This window comes from Capsicum annuum, chromosome 12 (assembly GCF_002878395.1).
Source record: "Capsicum annuum cultivar UCD-10X-F1 chromosome 12, UCD10Xv1.1, whole genome shotgun sequence".
Classification (NCBI taxonomy): domain Eukaryota; kingdom Viridiplantae; phylum Streptophyta; class Magnoliopsida; order Solanales; family Solanaceae; genus Capsicum; species Capsicum annuum.
Genome location: NC_061122.1, coordinates 219459155 through 219478205, shown reverse-complemented (window position 1 = coordinate 219478205; position 19051 = coordinate 219459155). Strand labels below are relative to the sequence as shown.

The 19051-nt window shown below is 38.1% G+C and overlaps 1 protein-coding gene across 1 annotated transcript; it reads left to right on the top strand.

Moving 5' to 3' along the window:
* Positions 1-398: 398 nt before the first annotated feature.
* Positions 399-18592, top strand: LOC107851178 (outer envelope pore protein 24B, chloroplastic; the record flags this gene model as incomplete). Its single annotated transcript, XM_047401166.1, is given in 2 exon segments — positions 399-758; positions 18307-18592. Coding segments are annotated over 2 exon segments (444 nt in total), but the record flags the coding sequence as incomplete, so codon positions are not given.
* Positions 18593-19051: the final 459 nt, after the last annotated feature.

Genomic DNA, 19051 nt, shown 5'->3' with positions numbered 1-19051 from the left:
CGCGTTTTTTTTTTTTTTGCCACGTCAGCCGTAAGAGTTGAAATTAATTCACTTTAAAGTTGTTAGGGGTAAATAATTGTCCGATTAGTTTAGGGTCTAAAGTAAGTTTTGACTAAAGTTGAGGGGGGATTTGATGTATTTTCTCAACTATTTTTCATGACAACATGACTACTCTGCCTTTTTTCACAAGAAATTGAACAAAACATTGCTTAATTAGTTTTCTTTTTGGTTGTACCAATTGAAGCATTTTGAAAATTTGAAACACTTTCTTAGCAAGAAGAATAAAATCCAAGGAGTCCTCTTTTTTGTTTTTTCTTTGTACTAACATTTTTGTAGTTTTTGTTTAAAATAAGTGATGACTATTATTTACCATTATTATTGAATTTTTGTGATTTCAGGACTTTAGGTTTCAGTTTATGAACTCAATTAAGGTTTTGGAGAAACCGTTGAATTTGAATTACATTCACTTTAGAGGGGATAACCGAACGATACTGGATGGGACGTTGGTGTTTGATTCCGCGAACAAGGTGTCAGCCAATCACGTGTTGGGTTCGAGAGGTTGTAAATTAAAGTATAGTTATGTTCATGAAGGACTCACTACTTTCGAGCCGAGCTATGATACGACAAAGAATTCTTGGGATTTTGCAGTGTCACATAAAGTTTATGGGAATGATGTGTGTAGGGCTACATATCAGACGACGAGTAAGAATTTGGGGCTTGAATGGTCAAGGAGTTCTAAGCTAAATGGATCTTTTAAGGTACAATTACTTTGTTATTTGAGTTATATCGTTGTTATAGACCTGAATAGAGGGGAGTGGCTAAAGATGATTTATATAACTAATATGATATAATTGATTGATTGATCAATATCTTCTTGGTTGCGTTATTTGAGTAATAGTAGTAGCTATGATCTTGTATTGTAATTTAAATTTGATTGTTTTTGTCTATTGTTGTTTGTCTGATGTCTAAGACTATTTTGTTAGCTGCAATCCCTTTCGTAGATTATTTTGATTTGTACGAGATTTAATGGTATGTTGATTGTGCTTGCTAGTTAAAGTCCTTATAGGTGGATACACATTGAAATTATAGACGATGATACTAATAAGAAACCGTCTTGTACTGAAAAAAAAAAAGAATGAGTTTTGTGAAAATTGATAACAAAGCTATCTCCTAGTATAAAATTGAAGAATGAGTTTTTCACTAATCGTATGCATGGTCAAAAGTGACCTTCCACTAGTCCTATTGGAAATGAACCATTTGCTCCACTTTTGGTAGGATGTTCAATATGCCAAAAATTTGAATGAATGCTTGCTCGTCCGATGTTATCCTTGCAGAAATATGCAGTGTTTGCACGGTGGAATAATCCACAAGAATAGAATTGTTAGCAGTGGAAACAAGTAGGCTCGAGGAATAGGAAGTGTATTAAGGGGTTCATACAATGGGTGGTAGTGCACTGGTAAAATGCTTATTTAATTTAGACAACTGTCTTTTGCGGTTTTCCATACTCTGTCTAGGGAGAGCCTTACCCATGGCTGCCCTCTTTTATAACACTTCTACATAAAAAGAAACAAGAAACATTATCATCTTGAGCTAATAGCATATTGGTGTACTAAGTGGATGCTACTTTCTTTGCACTAGTTTGTTTAAAAATGGGTCACTTGTTAATCGTCTGAAGGTGTTTACTCTGCTCGGTTTTGTTAGTTTCATTTATGAAATTTCTTCCCAAGTTTAAAAGTACATTATTGACATTTTCTACCCTAAAAAGGTAGGGGTAAGGTCTGCGTACGCCCCCCCCCCCCCCCCCGGGCAGACCCCACTGGATTTATTGTATTGTTATTTATGGTAATAAATTGCAAGTCACAGGCAATGGATAGCCTAAGAAGTCCTACTCCTCCGACCTTTGCCTGCTAGACATCACAAGTTTCTAGGAATTGATCAGTTAGTAGTTTTTGCACAAGTTTGAGAAGATATGAAAGAATGGAAGTTTTCTTTAATTGTTTAGCAGTTGAAGATTTTTTTCTTTAAATTCATATCATAGACTCATTTGTTGGTTATTTTTTCTTCTCTGTTTTTTATGTGCACAAGTGATTAAGATATTCATTCTGCAGTTAGACCTGGTAGCCATTTGGTAGCGCAATTGTCTCGTTTGATTAAATTGGGGAGTTGAAGTAGGATGCAACTCTGTGATTCCTATAAGTTGTTTGTTTAGTTTTCCCCGTGGTCCAACTTAGATCTGTCATGTGCCATAAACGATTGTAGTTTTGTTAGTCTTGGACAGAATAAATGAAAAATTGCCTTGTTAGATATTGATCCTAATAATTGTCCATAAATCTTTTGTTGTTCATGCATGTGTCTATCTATATATAATAGCTATAATCTTTTGTGTTGCATTAGAAATCTAGCAGAATTGGTATCCACAAACCAAAATAGAATTTGAAGCTTTGGTGGAACTTTATAGAAAGTACCTAAATTTGCATTCCAAAACTTTATAGAATCAACATGAGAAAGTCGATCAAATTATGAAACTGCTCAACAAGTCTGTTTTTTTTTTTTTTGGTAAACAAACATCGTATTTATATACCAAGTAAGGGATTACAGCTCAACGTTCAGAATGGAGCAATCAACTGACCGGTCCAGTTGTGCTCAATCTACTCAGATCATCTAAAGCATGACATCAAGTTACGGATAGAAATTAAGAATCTGCATATGACTTTATAGCTTAGGATTGACACTAGCTCTGATGTGGCTCTCTTGGATGTTGATCAGTACATGGACAACTTTATGTTGTTTCTAAAAAATCCTGGAATTCCTCTCCATCCACAGGTGATATATGGTCACCGATAACACCATTTCTATATATGCTTTCTCTTTTGCTCTTTCCTTTACCAAAACGAACCCCCCAATTCAGCTCTTCCTCCCAACCCATGGCTCTCCGCTGGATTCCTTGCCAAAGCAAAAGTGACTATCATACCTGCTTAGATAGTAGACATTGAAAGAAGAGGTTTTGCAGAGACTTCTCTGTTTGGTTGCACATTCCACACAGCTTATCAGTATTAATTCCCCATTTTGCCAACCTATCATTAGTTGCCAACTTGCCCACTATAGCTAGACGCAACATGAAAATCCATTTGGAGCACCCAAGATTGTTGCAGACCAACTTTCTCCAGTTCATCTTTGGGAACACACCATGAAACGTACTATACAACTTCTGAATTGAGAAAATAGTTGCGTGTTGGAACTCCTCCAAACTACAACCTGCATCCACTAAGTACCTTTTAGCCTTGAATATCTTCTGCACCACCCGGGAAGCTGCTTTTGGAGCTGTATCCCATATTGAGCTCTTTTTAATGTAATAGGCATGAACGCATCTCACCCATAATTGTTCCTTAGCCATACATAAGTTCCACAACAGTTTACCCACAACCGCTTTGTTCCAGACCTCCATATTAACCAATTTAAGACCACCTGCCACTTTAGGATAGCAAAGTTTTTCCCAAGCTATTAGGGCTTTCGTTGAGAATTCTGCTGAACTAGTCCCTAAGTATCACTTACATATTGTCTCAATAAATTGCATGATCTTCTTTGGTAGGACAAATATCTAAGCCCAGTATGTTTGAATCGAAAACAGTACCCTTTTGACTAATGTAGCTCCCCCAGCATATGAAAGGAATCAAGAAGTCCATTTGTTGATTCTTCCTAGCATTTTCTCAATGAGAGGCTCACACTGAATGTTAGTTAACCGTTTTATACTTAAAGGCTCACACTGAATGGTAGTTAACCGTTTTATATTTAAAGGCTCACACTGAATGGTAGTTAACTCTTGCTCACATATGGTGCACTTTAAGTAAAAAAATATGATACCACTACAATGTAAACATTAAAGACGCTGGCTGCTAAACACTATATTGCCTGACAGTAAGAGTACTCCATTGACGAAGAATATACTATCTCCATTCAGTAACGCGGACCAAGATACACTAAACAGGTTCCTGTAGCCAGCCATCATGCCACTCGTGAAGGTGTAGCTTTCCTTGTGCGTGCTCACATACGAGCTGCAAAGTCGTAATCAACTGCAAATGACTAACCCCTTATCTTACATGCCCATGAATAACCTGATGCAATGGACTGCATTTTGTTGATCCATGTCGCAACGACCTGAAGGAAAAAACCTATCCACCCAAACGGAGAGCCTGCGAATAAACACTACCAGCAGGACAGAGGCTAGCACACTCGCTTTTTCAAATCTAGGTAAACAACACACTGCTGATGAGGCATTTCAAACTCGAGAGCTTTAATAGGTCTGGGTTTATAAGCCCTCTCCACATAACGATGGCGAAAAGCATTCCCCGCCTAGGCAACAATTGCACGCGCTGATACGGTTTGTTGGCCTTATAAAACAGAGCCTTCAAGACAAGCTTTGAAGCAAGCTTAGGATCCAAGTCATTGCACATCATGATTTTCCTCAGCTTCTAGCTTCCTGCATATCATGCATAGAAATCGAATGATGTAACAAAGATGCGAGGTCCATACTTCTTGCCGTTACTTAAGTTTTGGGTAATGCATACGAGCCCATTTCAACGTAAAGCCATAGACATCATCCTCTGAAGCAATCTGGAGAATCAGTGGATAGAACAACCTCACCTCCCGAAAGAGGCAAACTCAATACCTCTTCTTGGGACTTGAAGGATTTAAGGAAAAAGAATGCAACTACATCAGCTAGTCCTTAGGGCCAAAGAGGGTGGCCGAATGTAAGAGTAAGCGTTGGCAATAGATATTCACTCATGTGGTAATCAAGACAATGAAATGAAGAAAAAAAAAAGTCAAAAGCTTAACCAGCTTCACTATCAAATTCAACGAAGACAGTGAAAATCTATGTAGAGCTACTCACTTGGTTATGTCTCTGAAACGTCGAACAAGAAATTGTTTTGCAGCATGTGTTAATGGCTGAACTGCATCAACCATTAGTTTATTGAAAGGAAGATTCATATGAGGTAATGCCGATTCAGTAATTGTTTACATTCACAAATCTACTTTTTTTCCGCGGATAAGCTTACAATCACAAATCTTTCTTTTTCTTTTTTTTTTCTTTTTTGATAAGTTTACATTCACGAATTTCATTGGTTCAACCCTACCTTGAGGAGGAGTATGAATTGTTATTGTTGCAATCTTCATTTAATTTAGGTGAATATAAACTTACGCAAAAAGAAAAAAGAGATTCTTGTATGTAAACTTATCCACAGAAAAAGAAGAACAAAGATTTTTGAATGTAAAGTTATCTGAAGAAGAAAGATTTGTAAATGTAAACAACGACTGAATCAACATTGTTTTATTTGAATCTTCCTTTCAATAAATTAATGGTTGGTGCAGTTTCGCCGTTGGCAGATGCTGCAAAATAGTTTCTTGCTCGCCGTTTCAGGGACATAACCAAGTGAGTAGCTCTATGTAGGCACTCTTCTCTCTGGTTTGGTTGAATTTGATAATGAAGTTGGTTAAGCTTCTGATTTCTTTTCCCTTCATTTTGTTCTCTTGATTACCACATCAATGAATATCTATTGCCCAACACTTGCTCTTAATATTTGGCCATCCTCTTGGGCCTTAGGGACTAGCTAATGTAGTTGCATTCTTTTTCCTTAAATACTTTAGGTTCTAAGAAGTGGTATTGAGTTTGCCTCTTTCGGTAATTGAGTCTTGGTTGTTTTGTCTAGTGATAATCTTTAGATTGCTTCAGAGGATGATGCCTACGACTTTGCATTGAAATGAGCTCGTATGTATTTCCTAAAGCTTGAGGAACGACAGGAAGTATGGACCTCACATCTTGTTACCTCATTCGATTTCCATGCAGGAAGCTGAGGAAAATCATGACTTGGATGCTAAACTTGCTTCAAAGTTTGACTCGGAGGCTCTGTTTTATAACGCCGAAGAATCGCACCGGCTCATGCAATTGCTGCTAAGTCGGGGAATGCTTTTCGCCACCTTATGTGGAGAGGGCTTATAAACTCAGGCCTAGGGCTCATTTGTTTGCACTTAATGGAGGTCTGAATCTAAATGGTTCAGACTTTAGACCATTAAGTGCATTTGTTTTTTATTAAGATTTCAGCTCTTAATAAGTCTGAATAGGTCTTAATCATTTAGATCTAGAATCAAGTCTTAATAGGTCTGAAGAGGAATTTTGGTGTTAGATAATAGTCACCGCCACTCTATTCATAATCATCAATCACCACCACTACCCACATTTGCCACCATTGTCAACTACCGCCCACTACCTCCACCATCAACAACAAATATTGATAACAACCACTATTGTAAACCGCTACCACACCTACTACCTTTATTATTCTAATTATATTCACCGCCACCACCGCCGTCAATAGCACAACTATCATCAACCACTACCGGTCAATCCCTACTATCGACCAACTCATTTATCACAATTAGCACCACCGCTTACTACCACTAATACATCACAGCCTCCACACATTCTTTGACCGCCACCACCATTGTCACTAGTAACGCCACCTCTACTATCACTTCAACCACTACCATCGCTACAATTTATCTCTACTAATAATTATCTCCATCATCACAACTAACAACATCTCCAACTAGCACCAACATATTGTCAAACCATCATGCATTCATTTTTTAGCCATCATAATTAACACCTCCAACTACTAACATCAAGCAACGTCACATCACAACCACCACCATCATAACAGTCACTATAATACCAACTATCACCACCAACATTACTAATCACTAACATTAATCATTGTCACTGCAACCACCATTATTAACCATCTCCATTATCACTAACAAACATAAATATTTTTTTCAATCAAATAATAATTTTGTTATATTAAATTACATATTTTTCTGATATATAATTAGTTTTTTATTTGAATTGTATTTTTTCTTTTATTATATACACAAATAAATTTTTTTGCACATTCAAATGTTGAAAAACAAACAAACTTAATCATTCAGTTTTCAGATCTAGAGTCAACATCTTAATCATTCAGATGTGCATTCAGATTCAGACCTCTGAATCTTAAAAAAACAAATACAGCCTAAAGCTCTCGAGTTTGAAACGCCGCATCAACAGTGTGTTGTTTACCTAGATTTGAAAAGAGACTAGTGTGCTAACCTCTATCCTACTAGTAGACTTTATTTGCAGGCTTTTCGTTTGGGTGGACATGAGTTTTTCCTGTCAACTTATTGCGACATGGATCAACAAAATGTAGTCCATTGCTTTTGGTTAATTGTGGGCATACAAGAGAAGGGGTTAAAGTCATTTATAATTGATTACGAGTTTGCCACTCGTATCAATCTAGACAAGGGATATGTGAGCAAGCACAAGGGAAGCTACTCCTTTACGAGTGGCATTATGGTTGGTTGCAGGTATTTGGTGGATCTTGGTTGGAGTTTCTAAATGGAGATAGTATATTCTCCATCTTCGCCCGAAGCTTATCGTAGGCAATAAAGTGTTTAGCAGCCAGAGTCCTATAGATTTACATTGTAGTGGTATCTTATTTTTTAACTTACAAAGTATGTTAGAATAGGAATAAGAACATGAACAAAATATAAAATCCTATTTGGAAAAGGTTTGTAATGTAGTGTCCTACTTAGAAAAGGATTGAAATGTAGTGTCTATTAGGGATGAACGTTCCAGTCTTTGATTATGGTAAAGGGGATATTGGGAATCGAAACGAAATAGTTTGTTCGATTTTGGTTTTTTTAGTTCGGATTCGCCCTCACTGCGGGCCTGAGATGTGAGAGTTTGAGAGAAAGCACCTTCGCAACCGCACGTTCTAAGAATTGAGAATCTGGGAGAGTAGTTGCTAGTTGGAAGCTGGAATCAATGTATTACCCATTTGGTAAATTAGCAAAGAAAAGGGAAGAAGACGAAGAAAAACATAAAAATCAATGAAACCAAAGAAGTAGAAGAAAACTTAAATAATTGAAATGGAAGCATACCTGGAATCACCAGTGATCGAGACACCGATGGCCTGAGGGTTGAGTTGAACCATTGGTGTTTGAGAGAGTGACCGTGAGTGAGGGTTTGCTTCTATTGTGAGAGAACGACTGACATTGATGTGTGAAACGGGATTTCGATAATTGAAGCAAAATAGTTTGGTTCAGTTTTGTATTATTAAATTTGGTTTTTTCAATTCGAATTCACTATGCCGTTGGCTCGAGAAGTGAGAGTTTAAGAGAAATCATCGTCGAGTCTGAGAGAGTAGTTGCCTAGTTGGAAATTGAAATCAATGTGTATTAGCAAAGAAAATAGGAGAACAAGACTAAGAAAAACAAAAAAACCAATGAAACCAAAGAAGTAGAAGAAAAATTGAAAAATTTAAATGACAGCATACCTGGAATCGTTGAGTCGCTGATGGCCTGAAGGCTGAGTTGAACCATCGATGTCTGAGAAAGTGCCTGTGAGTGAGAGTTTACTTCTATTGTGAGAGAGTGACTAAGTCTGATGAGTGAAAAGGGATACTGATAACTGAAATAAAATAGTTCGATTCAATTTTGGCTTATTAAATTTGTTTTTTTAGTTTGGATTCACCCTCATCTCTAGCCTGAGAAGTGAAAGTGAAAGTCTGAGAGAAATCACTATCACAACCACGCCTTCTGAGAAGAGAGAGAGTGAGAGAATCTGAGTGAGTAGTTGCCTAGTTGGAAACTGGAATCGATGTATTACCCATTATGTAAATTAGCAAAGAAAAGAGAATAAGAAGACGAAGAAGAATAGAAAAACCAATGAAACCAAGGAAGTAGAAGAAAAAATAAAAAATCAACATACCTAGAATCGCTGAGTGCCAGAGTAGCCGATGGCCTGAGTTGAACCACCGGTGTCTGAGAGAGTGAACCGTCAGGACCTGACTAACTAAACTAATGATCAATTGATAATTTGCGAAAGAGAAACCAACAATTGGGACAATTTTATGTTTTCTATTATCAAAATGGAACTTAAAATGACAAGGAAATGGAAATAAACTGAAAGCTAAACATAAGAAGTGGAGGAATCCATTGATAGCTCGAAGATCTGCAATGGAAGTAGAGAGAGATTTCAGAAGAAGAAGGAGAGAATTTGGAGAAGAAGCAGCAGAAAAAATGGGGAAGGAAATACCATAATGATTGCTGCCTTTTCTCTCTCCTTTTTGTTATATTTATAACCACTAGGAGGCTGAGTTGGCGATTGCTAAGCTGGCATGATCTGGGCCTTTGGTCTTCATCAACCGAGAACAAATCGTGGCCGCCCCTTTTTTTCTTTATTATTGGTACACTGCTAACTAACTTAACCGAAATTTAAAAGGTTTAAAAGGGAAAGTTCATGACATTATTCCCCCCTTTCAAATGATCCTTGTCCTAAAGGATTGTTGTCAAAATTAAGAAACTTAGCCTTCAAGAAATCATACTCTTCCCAAGAGGCATCTTCCGGTGCCAGATTAGACCATTGAACCAGCACTTTGACAATAGCTGAGTTACACTAGTTGTCTCTGCAGTATAGCCACTGGATGAACCAAAAACTGACCTTCTTCATTAGTAATAGGTAGAGTGGTTTGAGCTACTGATTTAGCTCCCAACTTCTTCTTGAGGAGTGACACATGGAACACTCGATGTACCTTAGAAGTAGGCAGCAACTCTAGTTTGTAAGCTATTTGACCCACCTTGCTGATGACTCATAATACTTTGAACATAGCTTCAAGTTTCTCCTCAATAAAACAGAAGGTTGTATGTATAGTTGCAGCTTCAAGTAAACCATATCACCTGGCTGAAACACCCTCTCAGATCTTCTTTTATCGGTAAAAAGTTTCATCCTCTCCTGAGCCTAGTGTAGATTATCCTTAAGTAGTTGTTGCATCTGTTGCCTCTTCATTACTGCATCCTCAGCGGCTGGAATGAGAGTTTCTAGCAAAGGTCCCATAGATAATTGTGGAGGTGAAAATCCATAAAGTGCTTCAAAGGGGGTGCATTGCAGACTGGAATGATAATTAGTATTGTACCACCATTTTGCAAAATGCAACCATTGCTTCCAATGGGATGGTCTGTGGCTGGTCATACACCTAAGATAATTTTCAATACACCTGTTAACTCTCTCAGTTTGACCATCAGTCTGAGGATGGTAAACTGAGCTAAATAAAAGTTGTGTCCCCTCGAGTTTGAATAGAGCCTGCCAAAAATTGCTCAAAAACACCTTCTCTCTGTCAGATACCATGGTATCAGGAATACCGTGCAATGTCTGGACTCTTTTCCAAAATTTTTCATCCACCTAAACTGCAGTAAAGGGATGGGACAATGCAATGAAGTGTGCAGATTTTGTCAATCTATCCACCACAACTAGGATTGTGTCTTTTCCTTTGGACTTTGGTAAGCCCTCAATGAAATCTCTGCTGATTTCTCTCCCAGCTTGGTTGGGAATAGGAAGAGGTTGAAGAAGACCTGGATATGCCATATTTTCATCCTTATTTCTCTGACAAATATCACACCTAACCACATAATCAATGACCATCTGTTTTATCAATGGCTTGTAAAAGATTTGTGCTAATCTTTTTAATGTTCCAAGCTGGCCTAAGTGACCCCCAAAGGTGGAATCATGGAAAAGTTTGAGTCATTGTGCTCTTAACTCACCAGGAGTACCAATATAAATCTTACCCTTCCTCCTCAATACTCTAGAATTATAATGCCATACCTGAGGTCCTTGTAAATTGACAGTCAACTGAGCTATCATTTCAGCAGCTAAAGGATCTCCTTCATAGCTCTCACCAACATCTTGTACCCATAAAGGAACTGAGACACTAATAACATTAAGCTGGGGAGGTACCAACTATTCACCTGAGTTGCCTACATCTTCATGCTGCCTAGACAAGGCATCTGCAACTTGATTCTCAGACCCCTTCTTTATATTGAACCTCATAATCCAAGCCTAATAACTTAGTAAGCCCTCTTTGTTGAACTGCAGTAGTTACTCTTTGCTCTAGCAGGTATTTAAGATTGTGGTGATCAGTTTTCACTATAAAATGCCTATATCGTAGATAATGCCTCCATTTATCAATGGCATGTTTTTGAGCTAAAACTTTGTTGAAGTAGGCAAAAGGTCTGCTATTTTGTTTCAACACTGCACCTATACCAGATTGGCATGCATCAGTCTCCACCTTAAATGTCTGAGGGTAATCTGGTAGGGCCAAAACAGGAGTAGTGGCCATGGCTTTTTTCAGAAGCTGAAATGCTTCCTCAGCTGCATCAGACCATTTAAAGGCATCCTTCTTTAGTAGATCAGACAAGGGTTTTCTTATACTTCCATAGTTAGCCACATATTTTCTGTAATATCCAGTGAGGCCTAGAAAACCTCTCAAGCCCCTCAAGGTCATAGGTCTAGGCCAATCCAACATTGCTTGCACCTTTCCCGGATCAGTTGACACCCCTTCAACAGTAATAACATGTCCCAAGTACTCAACCTTACTTTGTCCAAATGCACACTTTGATCTTTTAGCAAAATAGAGTGGTTGCTCAATGTTTGAAATACCAGTTCCAGATGTTTAACATGCTTTTCTAGTGTAGGACTATATACTAGGATGTCATCAAAGAAAACTAAGACAAATTTGTTCATAAGAGCCTGAAATGTCGCAGGTGCATTAGTTAGTACAAAGGGCATGACTCTGAACTCATAATGGCCATTGTGAGTTCTGAAGGCAGTCTTATACACATCTTCTGACTTCATCCTTATTTGGTGGTAACCTGTTCTTAAATCCACTTTTGAAAATACAACAGCTCCACACAGTTCATCCAGTAGATCATCCACTATTGGGATGGGATATTTATCCTTAATAGTTATGTCATTAAGGCCCCTGTAGTCCACACAGAACCTCCACGTGCCATCCTTCTTCTTGACTAATAAGGCAGGTGAAGAGAAAGGGGACCGACTATGTTGTATGATACCACTAGTGAGCATTTCAGTAACCTGTTTCTCCAACTCCTTCTTCTGATAATGAGTGTACCTATAGGGTCTCAAGCTAACAGGTGAGGCCCCAGGTTTCAAGGGAATAGCATGGTCTAGTGCTCTTGCAGGAGGTAATGAGCTAGGCTCGGTAAAAACTGCATCATACTTTTCTAACACCTCTTTTACAGGTTCTGAAGTTCCCTTTTGATCAGAGGCAGGATCTAATTGTATCATAAACAAATAAGCCATGAGAGTATGCCCTTTCCTCAATAGTTTACCCATTGAACTACTGCTAATCATATTCAGACTTCCCTCTTCATGAACTGCATGTAAGATAGTTTTGTTGTCTTTCTTTCCAATAGTAACACATTTCTTCTCATGATCAAACTTAGTGGGGTTGTACTTTTTCATCCTTTCATTGTCCATAACCAAATCACAACCACCTAATTTGATAATTCTCAGATCTTCTTGAAAGGTTTTTCCTCCCATCTTCCACGTAAATTCAGCACAAGTTATGTAACACATCACATAGTTTCCATCTGCAACAGTCACTTTCATAGGGGAACTATAAACAGCTACATACCCCGAGTCAATCACAGTTTGTTCATCTATGAAACTGTGTGTACTGCCCAAGTCAACTAAGACAGTTAGCTTTCTATTTTTCACAACACCAGATACTAAAATTGAATCGACACCTTGACTATTTCCGGATAAGGCACTAAGACATATAGCTTCTTGTACCTCTTGGGATTCATCCAGCTCAATGATCACATCAGTAAGATCAGGTAATTCTTCAGGCATTTCAGCAACAACCTCATCTACCTCATCTGCACCAATAATACAATTAAGTTGCTTATGCTTGCATTGGTGACCAGCTGCAAACTTCTCACCACACCTGAAGCATAGCTTGTTGGTCTTTCTATACTCATATACCTCCGTGCTAAGTCTGAGAGGAGTGGACTTGTTAGTAGGAAGAGAAATAGGTCTGGCCAAGGAGGGTACACTAGAGATCACAGGGCCCTTGTTAACTGTTCTAGTCTTCTTTTGCACTGCTTCTATAGCCTTTTCCTGCAACCTTGCTTGCTCAATAGCCACACTTAAGGTAGCAGGTTTGAACATCTTCACAGCAAATTTAATCTCTTCCCTAAGAGCTCCCATGAAACTTGACAGGAAATGAGATTCATTAAGTGTAGGATTACTCATTATCATTTGAGCCTTGAGGTCCTCAAACCTAGCTAAAAGTTCATCAACTGTCCCAGTTTGAGTGAGCTTGTTGAACTCTTCTACTATGTCCTCCATGAGAACATCCCCAAATCTGATGCAGAGTTCTTCCTAAAACACATCCCAGGTGACAACTCCGCGACTCAATACCAACGAGTTGTACTAAGTTTCAGCTATCCCATTTAAATACAGAGCAGCCCCATCTACCTTAAGGTTCTCAACTACCCTGTAAAGGTTGAAGTACCTTTCACACTTTCGCAACCAAACCTTAGGCTCCTTACCTTCGAAATTGGGTAATTCCCACTTGGGAGGGTGTATAGGAACCCCTTGGGGTCGATTGAACCGAGCTTCCATAGGAAGTATAGGGAGTAAACCATCTCCTAACGCCTGACCTTGGTCTTGTCCACGAGGAGGAGCTCTCTCCAGTATGGTCAGTTGATCCAAAATCAGCTGTAGAGTTCCACGAATTCCAGTTTGAGTTTCAGTGAGTTCATGATAGCGCATGATAGCGCAGATTGAGGTTTTCTAGTAACTCCTCATGCTGAGCTAGTTTAGCATCAACAACTTGAGCTCGAGTTCCATCTGCCATCACAAAAGCTTGGTTTAGAACAACCTGTCTCTGATACCAAATGTCAGGACCTGACTAACTAAACTAATGATCAATTGATAATTTGCGAAAGAGAAACCAACAATTGGGACAATTTTATGTTTTCTATTATCAAAATGGAACTTAAAATGACAAGGAAGTGGAAATAAACTGAAAGCTAAACATAAGTAGTGGAGGAATCCATTGATAGCTCGAAAATCTGCAAGGGAAGTAGAGAGAGATTTCAGAAGAAGAAGGAGAGAATTTGGAGAAGAAGCAGCAGAAAAAATGGGGAAGGAAATACCATAATGATTGCTGCCTTTTCTCTCTCCTGTTTGTTATGTTTATAACCATCAAGAGGCTGAGTTGGCGACTGTTGAGCTGGCATGATCTGGGCCTTTGGTCTTCATTAAATGAGAACTAATCATGGCTGTCCCTTCTCTTCTTTATTATTGCTACACTGCTAACTAACTTAACCGAAATTTAAAAGGTTTAAAAGGGCAAGTTCATGACATGAACGTGAGTGAGAGTTTGCTTCTGTTGAGAGAGTGGGCAAGTCTGATGAGTGAAGGGGGATATCGATAAAAGAAGCGAAATAGTTCGATTCGGTTTCGGTTTATTAAATTCGGATTTTCCAGCTTAGATTTGGCCTCTTTGCTGGCCTGAAAAGTGAGAGTCTAAGAGAAATCACCGTCACAGACGTACCTTCAGAGAAAAGAGATTTTGAGAGAATCTGAGTGAGTGGTTGCGTAGTTGGAAACTAGAATTAATGTATTAACCCATTGGGTAAATTAGCAAAGGAAAGGGAAGGAGAAAACGAAGAAAAGCAGAAAAATCAATGAAATCAAAGAAAAACTAAAAAATTGAAACGACGCGTACCTGGAATCACTGAGTGGCCGAGTCGCCGATGGCCTGAGGGCTGAGTTGAACCGCTGGTGTCTGAGAGAGTGACTGTGAGTGAGAGTTTGCTTCTATTGTGAGAGAGTAACGGAGTTTGATGAGTGAATATGTGAAATTAGGTTGGCTTAGATATCCTTGACTCAACTTACTAATGGACTTACAGATCCAAGCCTTAAGCCAAACTTATTTTTGAGAATAAAGACATTCGGCTTGGGCTTGGATCTAAAAGTTGGGCCATCAGTAAGTTGTGTCAAGGATATATTTAAAAATATTTTTAAAATTATGTAATATTATTTTGGTCTTTTGGTTAAACCAAAATCCTGGACCCTATAAACGGAAACCAAAACTGTAGAAAAAATTAAATCGAAATCGAACCAGAAAATCAAAAAACCAAAATTGAAAAGAATTAATTTGGTTCGTTTTTTTGGTTTATTGGTGGTATGCCCACCCCTAGTGTCTATAAATAAGATCTCAATGTAATAATGTAGTCAGACAATTCAATAATATTCTCTTATATTTTTCTTATTGTATCAGAGCCTCTATGATCTTGGTAGAGAATAAAAAAGAAGCTTCTGCAATCGGCCGACGGTTATAACTCATATAACTCCGTTTGTCCAATGATTATTTTAGCAAAAGTTGGGTCAATAATATATGCATGAAAAACAATCATGCTGAGAACAATTACCAGTTTAAAAAAAAAAAACAATCATACTGAGAAAGACTGATTTGAGAAGCATCCGAAACAGAAAAAGTAGTTATCGTGCATCTTTTTGGTGGCTTCTTAGATCTGATTTGCATAGCATCGTGCATCTTTCGGCGACTACTTTCTCATCTTGATTTGCGTAGCATCATGCATCTTTTCGGTGATTACTTTCTCATACCTGATTTGCACGGCATTGTGCATCCTTTCAGACTACTTTCTCTCATGAGTTGCGTAACACCGTGCTTTGTTTCGGCGACTCCTTATATTTGATTTGCATAGTTCCATGCGTCTTTCCGGTGACTCCTCAGATTTAATTTACGTAGTTTCACTTTTCGTTAATGTTGTGTGACGACCAACACCACCATGAGGTCTAGTGTCTCCCTGCGACCAAACCCTAACCAAGGCTGTTGTGAATTGACTTCCCACACGCCACCACGCACTACCTAGGAGATCGACACCTCCGGTAAGATTTGACCACGGGCCGACGCATGAGCCTATTGAGGCCATTTTTTCGGTAATTTTCTTGCTCAAGATCTACTTGTTTCTTGATTGCGAGACGACCCATATGTTTTATACCAACTTCTGGCCATTTTCTAGCAACAATTTTTCGTCGACAGATCGACTTTCTGGTGACGTTTCCTATTTTTTTGATCAATTTTTTTCAATTTGTTCCTTTTCAACTGAGGTCGCCCAGACGTTTTGAGCATTCCTTACCAGTTTTCTTGCAAATATCTTCACCAAGTTCCTCATTGGTTCTCGTATTAATTATATCTATAACAAGCTCGGTATGTATGACATGTACACACCAGCTTGAGGGGGAGTGTTAGAATAAGGATGTAGGAACAGGAATAGTATATTGAATCCTACTTGAAAAAAAATTAGAATGTAGTGTCTATAAATAGAGTCTCAATGTAAGTAGACACACAATTCAATAATATTTTTCGCTTATATTCTTCACAAAGTGCACCCCATATGAGCAAGAGTTTGGCGGGTTATAATGCTTTTTGTTGCCTTATTTCCACTGTTGTAAATTAGTAAAATCAGACTTGTTGAGCAGTTTCATATTTTGATCATATAGCGACTTTCTCATGCTGAATCTATAAAATTTTGGGATGTGTATTTAAGTAGTTTCTATAAAATTCCATCAAAGCTTCAAAGTCTATTTCTGCTTATGGATACCAATTATGCTAGATTTCCAATGTACCACATATGAACATAGTTTCACTTTTTATCTTTTCAATAAGTAGGCACTCACTTGTATTCTTAGATAAACCCTTTATATACTCTGCTAGTCATGCATTTTGTACATAAATTTGTATTGATATCTGTGTCTGATGGCTGGCCACTAATTCCCTTTATGATCTTGATCGAGCCACTTTCTTTTGCTGTTGTTTTTAAATCCTTTTTTCTTTTTAAGAAGAGTGAATAAATTGTATTTCTTTTTCTTTTTTTGCTTTTCCATGTAAATTCAAATTAAGATAACTTCTAAAAGAATTAGTAAATTGAGGAAATAATTAGAGAAAGATTTGAAAAACAGAGAAGATAGAAAAATAAGGGTGAGGTATAAAATTGAGTAAATATTTAAGGAATGAGTTGAAAAGATATTGGCGAGCCAAAAAACCGGGATTTTATGAAATTCAGAAGGTATTTGAAAATACAGAGATGAGTTAAAGTAAAGGTGTGCACAAGTTGACCCGGATACTATTGTTATAAAAAAGATATGTAAGAGTTATAAATAAAGGAGAGTCGTAGAAAAATATTTTGAGAAGATATTGAAAAACTAAATATAGTTTTTTGTGGAAGAACTAAAAGATATAAGACCTTGTAAGCCAGTTGCCCAGCTTTTGGGAGGACCAGCAGTCAATGCCTAATCTGGGGATTATCTTAGGTCCCAATAGTAGGATTAGAACGACTCGCTTAGGCAGGCGCTAGCACCATTTGCTTATAGAGTGCCGGTCCAGGATCATCCCTCAGTGGTCTGTAATCCTGTTAATAGGCCAATTGCCCATTAGTCATGTTAAATACCACAAATACTCTATTTTGGGTAAAGCATACCATCCTCTTAATAGCAAGAAAGAAGTAAGTGGATTTCTGGATGGGAATCAGAATAGATCTGCTCAGAGTCATAGGCAACCTGCCTTGGGGTGGGAATGTCGGGTTTGCCATCATTGCGGTATCAGGGGACCTATTAAGAGCAACTTTTTCCATTCGTCGTCTTCCTTTTTTGGGCAATCTCGAATTAAGTGGTCTGAACTTCCACATCTGTAGCCACCCAAACTCTTTTATCATTCTACGACCAACTAATGTGAGCAAGATGAGTTATTCACCGCTTTCTCTTCCAGACTTACGTCGTGAATTCAAAAATGCACTAGTTGATGTTAAGTTCTTGATTTGTGTTCAATTGCATTCTCTGATATTAGCTTGTAGAGCAAATCAGAGAAGTGGAGTCGGTTTCTCTCCCTTTTCTTTTTTGATGTTCTCCGTACCTATTTTGCTATGCATTATCTTATATCTGTGGATTGTGATGACACTGTTAATGTTATTAACTTAAGGTGATTCATATCATGTTTGTGTGGCTTGAATTATAGTAAATACCCAAAAACTCAACTGATTTATAGTTCGTTGATCTGGTTGGGGACATGTTCTATTCGTTTGATTTTCTGATATGTAGCGGAAGAATCTAAAATATATATGTTTCTATTTCATGCCGTTGTTTCCTCCAAAGGGGAGCCCTGGCGTAATTGATAAAGTTGATGCCATGTGCCCAGGAGGTCAGGGTTCAAGCCATGGAAACAGCCTCTTGCAGAAATGCAGGGTAAGGCTGCGAACAATAGACCCTCGTGGTCCGGCCTTTCCCTAGACCCTGCACAGCAGGAGCTCTAGTACACTAGACTGCCTTATGTTGTTTCCTCTCACTACAACCAGACTCTTGACATAAACAATTCTTGCCTTCAGGTTTCTGCATCTGTCTGTTTGGCTGATGAAGAACTTAAATTGCCAAAGCTAACAGCTGAGACTTCGTGGGACTTTGACATATGATTCTTTCTGTATTTTCCTTATGCAAATATTCAAACATGATACTATTTCTGGCCACCAATTGTAATTGACTTACATGATGATTTCCATATAGTGGTTTGTATTCACTAGTGACCTGTTTAGTTTCTCCATGACAACTCAAAAATTACTCATACATCTGCCAGTACACTATATATCAGAAATTCAAAATTCTTCGATGTTTTAATGCCTTTGAGTATTAAAATAATGTCTCATCGCATTTGTTTCTAGTTCAAGGTTCCTTTATGGGAGGCTAAGGATCAACTTCTAGTTGTCGCGGATCTTACTTACATATGTTCTAGTGATTACTCTTGATTACAACGACATACTCGATACCTACTTGAGTTCCACAAGTGGAGTCTCGGGAGGATGGTAGCTTTCCTTGATTCTATTTTTGAAAGATGTTTCCTTGCTTCGCGGAATGCAAAGTTTAATCAGAATTATCTCATTAGCTTTTTAGTCATCTCCGGATCTTTGGCCTATGTCATGTGCTCCAAATGATCTGAAGAAAGTTCATACTTGTTTATTCACTTTCACACGTTTTGTTTCTCGAAAATCAAATTGCATAAATTTTAATAAGTATATTTTATGTTAGAGAGTTTTGAAAGACTGGGCAAACTTTTATAATTACTAGCACATGATCCCG